Genomic DNA, 10,666 nt, shown 5'->3' with positions numbered 1-10,666 from the left:
GACTCCACCTCCTCAACTCGAAAAACCACAAAAACACTTTAAAATTTTTGAACTATGGGAACCAAGAATTCTCAAAATTTTATGAGTATTCTTTTGTTTTCCCCTCCAAATCCTCTTTTAAAATATTGAATGAAGTGGGTTTATATAGAAACCCAAAAATCCTCAAAAAGGATAAAATACCGATGTGGGACTATTGCAAAATTGAAAATTGTTTGAGTGACAATATGGGAAAGGCAGATTTTTTTTTTATTTTTTTGTCTTTGACTCAAAATGTATGAATTTTAAAATCATCGGACCAAAATTTGCTATTAAATAAATAAAGCTTCAAAATCACGAATTTTTAAAATGTTAGTCCAAAATTGGGTGTCAACAAAGGGACCAAAGGATATAAAAATAAAATAAAATTATAGCGCCCATCTCTTTAGCTACTTAATAAGTAGCAACAAGTTGATAATGTAACTGAGGAAACATGATAAATTTCAATAAGATCCGTGTATATTTTATTATGCATGTATCCTACTTATAAAATTATAGAAAATATATTATTATTAATTTTTTTTCGTAAAATCTTTTGCTCTATATATAGTTATGTAATAAAAGTTAAAAGCAAACATAATTATGGCTGATATTTTTTCCAAATATAACTTTATGAATAATATTATATATTGTCCTTTTATCTTTATTTCCTGTCTTCATTTATATATGAATAAAAACATTATGTTAATGATCCTTCAAAATCAGGTACTGAGAAGGGTTTTGACTCGTATGACTAGCTAATCTATATAAAATACATATCCTTTTAAAAAAATTAAATAAAAATAAAAATTTGTATGCTTTATTTTTTTAATTAAAAAAAAGCAGCACACATGAGGATTATGTAGCCCAGTTGAAACTTGAAAGTGATCGATAATTATAAGGACTTATATTCATATATAAATAAAGATTAATATAACTATGTGATTTTTTTTCATCTGTCCTAGTATTGATGAAAGAGAAATTCAATTTCAGTTGTTAGTGACAAATTACAAACTAATTCGAACATAATTTTTTTATTTTTTTTTTAAAAGTTACAATATAGTGTCTGCGTGAAAGGCATTATTATATTCTCTTGTTATGGCTATTGGCCAACCCTACGCTACGTATCAAATCCCAAACTAAAAAAAGGATACGAATTGTGAATACGAATATTTAAATTTGCGGCCATTATTCTTTCGTCTTTATCCACTAAAAAAATGGTTTCTTTCTTATCATATTGGTATACACTATACACTTTGATTATTAAGACGTAAAACACACTTTAATTTAACCCCCCCCCCCCTTTTTTTTTTGTTTAACTAAAATTATAATTATTGATGGATGGCTTTTAATAATAGATAAAAACACTACTACAAATTAAACAATCGTATCTTCAACGAAATTTAAGTAATATGTTAGTTGAATTTCCAACAATTTTTTATTGTATTGATCGGTGATTCTTACCAAGACGACAAAATATTATTATAAATTAGACACACGTATTTTAAACAAAATATGTATTAGTATGTTCGTTAAAATTATTTCCAATGACTTCTCATCATTTTAAATTTTAACAACATTTCAAACTCTGATATTTATATGAAATCAATAGATATAGAAAAATGTATCTTTCAACTAATTACCAAAACTTGCAAGTTGAATTATGTTTAATATGTAGCTTATCATTAATCAATCATAATCATAATATAAAGCCTTAATTGCGATAGAAAGAATACAGAATATCTAAAAATTGCGGCCATTAATGTTTTGTCTTTATATATCTTTTGAAGAGTTTCTTGTCAAATTATACACCATACATATTGTTATATTATACCTAAAGTATATAAAGAAAGATTTATTCATATTCGAGATTTACTTCAAATTAAGAAAAGTATATCTATAATCACGTGACACGTCATTCATTAAAATAATTGAACATAATTAAATTAAAATACCCATATTATATGTACAATAGGAATATTCTCTTTTCACATGAACAACTTTTTACAGAGGGCCAAATCAACCCAACTTGTCTTGTCTACAAGCCACGCTACTTAAATTAGGCCAGGCAAAAGAGTGGTTTTTGATATATATAAGAAAGTGCTTTTCATAGATTTTTCGGGGTTAAATTTGAATTAGTCAGATTTCAAAATAAATGTTTAAAGTTTCAGAAATGAAACTCGAGGACACTTACTAGTACTTCCTAAGTGTCTAAAACATGTACATTATATTATAAATGTTACTATACTAGATAGATCTTTTCATCTTTTGTTTAACAAAATCTTAATCTACAAATGGATAATTAAGCTTAAACTTGATGTATTTTTTTTTAACTTCTATATATACTAGTATAACAATGAATGTTCTTTGACTATAAGACAAGATGGAACAAGGTTGGTTTATATATGGGCCTCATTTTGGGCTTATTGTGATAAGAAAGTTGAGAACTGTAATCAATATGGGCCTAAGAGGCTGGAACACGATTATTAGGTCCAGTTATGATGGGCCAGCTAATTAATAAATTTAAATTTTTTAGATGGGCTGACCCAATCCAAGACTAATTACTTCATATGTTCACTTTTATTTGTCACATTTGACGTTAACACACTCGTTAAGAAAACAATGATTAACATGAACATTTTATCACACTACCTCTATATATTGATATTTAATATTAAGTTTAGCAGAATAAATAATTAAAGTTGGGGTAAAATATGGAAAACAATATAGTCGTAAAAAAATGACAAGTAAAAATAACAAAAGAAGTGTATTCAAGTTGATGTTTCAACGATAAACGGATAAACGCTTCGAGATATCTAAACCTAATTAAAATGTTCGTTCAAATCTTGATGTCTACAAATTTTGGAGTACCAACAAATTAAATTATTTTAGACAAGAACAGCTGGATTTTTTTTAAAAAAATATAAAATGTAGGAAAATTCGTTTTGATAGACAAAAAGGGATGGTAATTGTGGTTGTCTAAAAAGCAAGATATAGGAGTTGTTGTGATGCTTTTTGAGTTTTGTCCCATAGCTATGTCCTAAGATCGCTTTTATATCTTCTTTATTATTTATTATTGGGAATTTAGTGGGCTAAATTTTAATTGTTCCGATAATTTGTTAAATATGACTTTAACGATTAAACCATAAAATATGAACAACGGTTGTATATTTGTTATATCCATTTTGAATCTCTTGAAAATAAAGTAAATTATTGTGACGAACTAAATGTCTCGTTATATTTTCGTTATATTGCAATTTATGTACCAAGTTTTCAATCTCCATTCAAAAGGGAGGGTTGGTTTTCTTATTTAATCGGGTCGGGTCATCCCACTTGAAACTGTTTGACATCAAATAGTCCAAAATGGCAATTTTTGATTTGGTATATAGTCATTTAAATTTAAACTTCTTATGGAATTATTTATCCCATTATTTAGTTCAAAATAATTATAAAGAAAAACTAAAACAAAATTAAAATCACACGAACTGAATAGGCGATTTAGATATGGGAGGTGGGGGAATGGCGCTACGTAGTAGGGATAAAAATGAAGGATATTAGATGGTGTGAAGACATAATCAATACGAAATGACACTTAAATTTGTTTAATCTACTTTTATTTGAATAAACAATTTTCTAAGTTTTTTTCTCCCCAAACAAACGTGACAAAATTGGAGAAAATATTTTTCGCCATGCCGAACGCATCATAGATTAAAAATTAGTTAAATTATTTTGTTAGAAATCTGAGAATATTTTATAGACTTACATATGCATTAGTAAAGAAAGTTAATTCCGAGTAATTCCAAATGAAACTTCCTCTCTCGCCCCAATTATATCGTATATTTATCTTTTGAAGAATTATTTCGACTAATATTTAAAATTTAAGTGGAGTAGATTAACTGAATATTTTAAAATTAAAATTTAGACATTAAGAAACTTCACAAAAAGAAAGTTATAATTCATCTCATGTTAATACATGAAAAATTTTATTTTAAAATATAAATCAACATTTAAATAGTTTACATCTCGAAAAATAAAAGATGTCACATAAAAAAATTCGATTCAAAGTATAAAGTGGGAAGAAGGGATGCTATAATTAGGATTTTGAATAAATTAATTTATTTTTCATTTTCAAAGTAATAAAAATAAAATATGTATCATGATACTAAATTATTTTATCGTATGACCCCTTCCCACAATATCATTATTATATATAGTAGAACCATCAAAGAGATAAAATAATGTGATCTATTTATGCTTAAAGCACCTAAATATCAAACTACTAACAACAAATTAAAGATTTGAAAGGAAAAATATATTAATAAGTAATAAACCCAATTCTTAACGCAAAATATATAATTGAGACCTAAAGAATAATAGAATAAGCAAATCGTGACATAAAATAACTTTTGATTTTAAAAATAAAAATCATAATTTGAAAAAGAAAGAAGATATTAGATAGATTTGTGTATATTGTCCTTTACTAGTTCAAAACTTTGACTACCTTTTGGGCAAGAAGTACAATTTCGAATAACTTCAATTTTGTCGGCAAACGGAATTGCCTATAACTACACCATAGTGTGTTTGGTTCCAAAAACAAAATAAAATTCTAGCAACATATATCTTTTTAAAATGAAAATTAAGTAGTTTTTTTTAATATTTGAAAAATAAATAAAAAAATTATTTCAAACATGTTATCTAACAAATCATTATATATAAAGTGCAAGGCAGGTTCAGAATTGATATGGAATGAAACAATCAAAAATGAAGATTAGAAGCGTCGAATAAATAAAGTGTCAAGTTAAATATAAACGGAGGGAATATAACATTTTATTTGATAAAGATTTAAGAGAAAAGTGTAATAAGTCAATGTTACAAGATTAATGGAAAAACACATATTGATTAATTTTGTTAAAAATGGATGGGAGGCACCGACAAATTTCTAATGCCATGCAGCAAAAGAAAAAAATAAATTGTATAAAATCAGGCTGCCTAAAGTTTTTTAGGTCAATTTTTTGGGAATTTAAATTATGGCCTCAAAGTGAACACAGTATATTACATAAAGTTTGAGTTTCACAAGTCTACTAAAAAATATCAACAATCATTTTTTTTAAAATAGATAAAAAACACCTTTAAATTATGTGAAAGGAATAAAAATATTTTTCGTTTATAGTTTGACTTAAAAATGTTTTATCGTCAATATTTTGTTTAAAAAATGCTCTTTAATTATGTAAAAGGAACAAAAAGACACCCTGTTTATAGTTTGATCCAAAAAATACTCTTGCCATCAATATTTTGATCAAAAAATACCCTTAGTGTTATTTAATAGGTCAAAAAAACTCATTTTCAAATAAATTTATTATTGTTTTCTTTTCGACACATTTTTTTCAATTATAAAAAAAATAGCAAATGTTTATCTTACTTTAATTCAGAAAAAATTAAAAATTAAAAATTAAAAATAATTTTTATTTTATCATCAATATTTTTTATTGTTATATAAATATAAATTAATGATAGATATATTATGATCTTATATATATGAAATATATTATCTATCAAAAGGATAAATGAAATTATTTTATTTTAGTTGATAAATTGAGATTAAGAAGAAAAAACAATCTCTCCTACATTTTTATTTGTTAAAGTAATTTTAGAAGAAAGAAAATAAGAATAGTATTTCTTAATAATATTTCAATTAGGAAGAAAATATGTTTATAAAGAAAAAAATAATATATTTATTCGAAAAAAGGACATTTTGAGCGATTTTGTAACTATGGGGGCATTTCTGGACCAAAGTATTTACTGCAAGAACAATTTTGAGCATAAAAATCGACAGTAAAAGCATTTTCGAGCCAACTATAAGCAAAAAATATTTTTATTTCTTTCACATAATTTAAGAGCATTTTTAACCCCTTTCCATTTTTTTTTTCATTTTCTGTTTGCTGCCAAAATTTTACTGTATAGAGCTCTGTTGACATGTTATGTTCCTTTTCATTTCAATAGATATCTTATCCATTAATTAATGACAAGTTTAATTGGAAATTAGAATAACCACATATAGTAATAACTTAAAATAATACTGAAAGAGAACATGTACTAAGCACATGCCAAATAATGTATTATTGCGATCTTCTCTCTTTTCTTTCTTTCATTGATTAACAATATTCTTCAATTTTAGAACATGAATTTAATAAGGAATACTACTTTATGTTCATGAGTAATTATTTTAGGAAAACACTTATATTCCCTTTTAATAATCCACTATTTTAGCATAAATATACTTGTAATAAATTCACACGTAATGCCTTATTTGATTGTGTTTCTAAAATGTTTTAATAAGTAAACTCTATTTCGTGTAAATTCATAAAGTGAGATCGATTCACTATATAAAAAATGATTATTAGCAGCAATTAGCACTCTTTATATATGTCCCTAAAGCTTTTAGCGACCTTGGTTCTAATGACACTTAACTAATGCCGGTAAAGACTTTACACTCTTTATTAGTGTCAATATTTGTTGCCGCAAAAATTTATTTTTTTTGTAGTGATCTTAGGAGGGTAGGTGTACGCAAACCTTATCCAGATCCTATCTTGAAAGTAAGACTAGTTGTTTATGGTATAATCGTGACTCGATGAGAAACAGATCAAAAGAGTTCTTAGAAGGAAATAACAAAAATAAAGAAGTCATGCCAAAATACTGTAGAAAGTATGACAAAGCACACATTTTAAACATAACCATATAAAAAAATATGACGACTGAAGTGCAATAAACAACAAATAATAATATAAATCGAGGAACAAGAAACTACGTGAGTACTACTAGAACTATTAGTGTGAAAGGATAATCAAGATCACAATCTACTACCTGCTAACCTATTACCTAATTCGTGTCTTCCACAATGTTTTATCTAAAGGTCATATCCTCCATAAGATGAAACAACGGCACGTCCTATCTAATCACCTCTCCATATTACTTTTCTGACCTACCTCTAACTCTCCCAAAACCATCCCTAGTCAACCTATCACCCCCCCGATCCGCACTGGGTATATTTGCATCTCTTCATACATGTATGAAACACACACGTCTTGCTTCCCGTCTCTTCTTAAACTGAAGCAACTTTCACCTTGTCACATATATCTTCATTTTTAATCCTATCTCTCTCCTAGTGTGTTCATACATTCATTTCAATATCATCAGTTTTGCAATTTTCATCTTCTGAACATAAGATCTAGTTAGACTATAACTACCAAACTCGTTAAAATTCAAACGAATTAGGCAAATTAAATATACTTTTGGCACCCCGAGTAGCGTGTAAGCATTAGTTTCAGTAAGATGATAGTTTTCACTAAGGTTTGGTGAATGAAACAATACATGTTTGCACGTGTGATATTCAACTTTGATATGATTGATTCAAGGGTCCTACTAGTTTGGCACCAACAGCTGACATAAATCTTAAACAAAATTGTTCCAAATAACACTTTCTTGATAAGACATTCAATCATACTTTCTTAGAAAATTAGAAATGATATATCCTACCCAATAGTCTTGTCCCCTTTTGGAATTTTGTTTTGATAAGCCTAACCCCTTTAGTTTCAAAAATGAAAAATAAAGTTGGTTTCTTAGCTTCCACTCTTAGACCTTTGAGTAATATATATGTATATAACTATTACATCATTTCTTCTAATCTAAATAAGGTCCTATCACATTGAACACTTGATATACAAGTTTTTATTTGACTTCTCCACTTTTGATAAAGTCATCTTCCATTTGTAAAATTTGATTGAAGAAGAAATTATGGCAAAAATTGGAGAAAAATCAGTCGAAATTCAATTGGGTTGTGGTCTAGTGGCAGCGATATTTCAACGTGGAAATTGTAAGCCAATTAAACAACCAGTATCACAAATTTCCAAAAAGAAATTATCCAAACCACAACCAAAACAAGCCTCAATTACTCTGAGGAATTCGATTTCACAAGATCGAAAACACGTTAGGAGATCAATGTCTGATGATACACGAAGCTGCTCGAAGATCAACCAATCGTCTAATGCTTCGAGTAGGAAGAAAATGTCACAAGTTGTCAACTTGGTGCCTAATACTCACAATCTTAGGAGGCAATCAACGAGTGACTTGAGCGCGAATGGAACGTTGAATCGCGCTTCAAGCACGGGGAACATTATGTTGTTAGGCCAATTAGGGAATTTGAAGCAGCAAAAGAGAATCCAACATGTTTCAACTGATAAAAAGTTTATTCTACAGAAAGGCAGAGTATTGATGGGGAACATAGTAAACAAATTGGATCCTGATGTACTCAAATCCATGGGAAATGAACATTACAAAAATGGAAGATTTGAACAAGCTATTGCTTTATATAATCAAGCAATCGCGATTAATCCGAAAAATGCTTGTTATTACAGCAACAAAAGTGCAGCTTTGTTGAGTTTAAACCGTTTGATTGAAGCAGTAATCGAATGCAGAGAGGCCATTCAGCTAGATCCTTTTTACTACAACGCGCAATATCGCCTTGCAAGACTATATCTCAGGTACTAAAATCAAATCAAAACAGAATTTTTTTCGAGTATTTTTTTTTTAAAATTGTAATAATATTTTGTCTCTAACAGATTAGGAGAAGCAGAGAAAGCATTGGAACATTACGAAAAATCAGGACCAAAAGTTGACAGAAGAGACATTTCTGAGGCTCAAAATCTTAAAAGAATGATACACAGTTGCATAGAAGCTCATAGGGTAAAAGATTACGTCACATTACTTCATATGAGCGAAAATGCATTGTCATCTGGTGCAGATTCAGCTCCACAGGTTGAAACAACATAGTCCATAATTTTATCGTCAAGTTTAACTTCAGCATTACGTATTTATCAATATTTACCCTTTGTTTAGATATTTGCAATGAGAGCTGAAGCATTGATGAAATTACATAGACATGAGGAGGCATACACCATCATTCAAAAGGGACCTGATTTCAAAACATGTCTTTCTACTCGTATTATTGGATCAGATAAAACAGCTTATTTCCTAATAATTCAAGCACAAGTGTACACATTAGTAGGCAGGTTTGAAGATGGAATCAGTACAGCTCAAGAGGCTGCAAAACTCGATATAAGCAATGAGATAATCGCGATATTAAGAAGAATTAAAGGGGTGGCATCAGCTCGGGTAAAGGGTAACGAGCTTTTTAAGGAATCGAAATACATTGAGGCTTGTTGTATGTACACAGAAGGAGTAGAACAGGATCCATACAATTCTGTTCTGTTATTTAACAGAGCAACTTGTCGAATCAAGCTAGGACAATTCGAAAAAGGATTGGAGGATTGCAATGCAGCTCTTGTGTTACGTCCTTCGTATACTAAGGCTAGAGTTCGTAGAGCTGATTGTTACGTAAAGGTAAAATTTGTACTAATGTTAATCGAAGAATGTGTCAATAATATTGCACAGATTATATATTTGACCAATTCGATTTTTTTTTTTGAATTTTATTGTATAGTTGGAAAGATGGGAGGCTGCAATTCAAGAATTTGAAATGATGTTACAAGAAAAACAAGGGGATGAGGAAGTTATTAAGAGAGCATTGATTGATGCAAAAATTCAATTAAAAAGGGAGAGGGAAGAGGATCAAAAACAAAGAGAGCTAAGCAATAACTCTAACTTAGTGTTAGTTATTAGCAATTAATTTTGTTTTAATATTTTGCTTGTTTATGAAGAAGCTTGATTTGATTATATCATGTTTGTGCAATGTATATAGCTTCAAGTCAGTGTACCAGTAAATTATATATTCAAGTCATCATTATTAAGAAATCATATAGTAATACACAAGGAAGAGTAATTTGTTGGAGTCTCATCTTGTTTGCTGGATGAGAATTTGGTTTTCGATAATTATCTCCTCGTTAACTAGTTTTTAGGATTGAGTTAGGTCTAATGTTCATTTTATTACATCCATCTCAATTTATTGTCTATGTTGTTGGCACCCCATCTTATATTGTTCATGCTCCAGATGTCCAGTCATGGGTGTGTTCAAGTCCCACAACATTTGTGAAAATAGAAATTTCTTTTCCTAATATCATATTGGATAATTCTTCCATAACGAGTTAACTTTTGTGATTAAGTTAAGCTCAATATCTATTTATTTATTTATCTTTATCATGAAACTTTTTTCTTTTTCGGATTGTTTGAACTTTGAACTTATCTTAAACTGTGTTATTCATCTAATGTACGATATATACTCACATTAGATTCTGACTAATTCAGACTTGCTGAGGTTCATTAAAGTAAAAAAATATTCCCTATTAGAATTAAAATAGAATATTTAGAATTAAAAACTCGAGACCTTTAATTAATAATCACCTTTCAAACACGACCCTAAGATAACATACTTTGACTAATCATGATTCATGAGTAAGTATAAAGATCGGATAATAGACTGTCTTTTTCTTTCTCCAGCATTCAGAAACTACTTTTCGTTATTTTATGTTGTCTTTTTGTGATATTTGCATGCACAAAGAAAGTTGGTATGCCCCTTTTACATGTTATATAATTTCTATTCTTCAAGCTTTTAATTAATTAAGTGATTAACTTTAAAAAGAAGCGCAATTTGAGGGGTTCATTTAGAGCTAAAGCAACACATCTGATTTATCCTTTTCAA

General features: G+C 28.6%; 1 protein-coding gene across 1 annotated transcript; it reads left to right on the top strand.

The window, feature by feature from the left end:
- Positions 1-7,559: 7,559 nt before the first annotated feature.
- Positions 7,560-9,865, top strand: LOC107016332 (inactive TPR repeat-containing thioredoxin TTL3-like). The gene is made up of 4 exons (XM_015216821.2): positions 7,560-8,552; positions 8,631-8,826; positions 8,908-9,411; positions 9,512-9,865. The coding sequence occupies exons 1-4, from the start codon at positions 7,807-7,809 to the stop codon at positions 9,695-9,697; spliced, it is 1,632 nt and encodes a 543-aa protein (XP_015072307.1). The 5' UTR covers positions 7,560-7,806; the 3' UTR covers positions 9,698-9,865.
- Positions 9,866-10,666: the final 801 nt, after the last annotated feature.

Source organism: Solanum pennellii, chromosome 4 (assembly GCF_001406875.1).
Source record: "Solanum pennellii chromosome 4, SPENNV200".
Lineage (NCBI taxonomy): Eukaryota > Viridiplantae > Streptophyta > Magnoliopsida > Solanales > Solanaceae > Solanum > Solanum pennellii.
Note: the sequence above shows the minus strand (reverse complement) of the source record. Positions and strands in the feature narration are given on the sequence as shown.

Bases quoted from the DNA above. Each gene is read 5' to 3' on its own strand.
- LOC107016332 (XM_015216821.2), top strand. From the start codon at position 7,807: ATGGCAAAAATTGGAGAAAAATCAGTCGAAATTCAATTGGGTTGTGGT. The intron at 8,553-8,630 runs GTACTAAAATCA...TGTCTCTAACAG, and splicing joins CTTGCAAGACTATATCTCAG to ATTAGGAGAAGCAGAGAAAG. The intron at 8,827-8,907 runs GTTGAAACAACA...CCCTTTGTTTAG, and splicing joins GTGCAGATTCAGCTCCACAG to ATATTTGCAATGAGAGCTGA.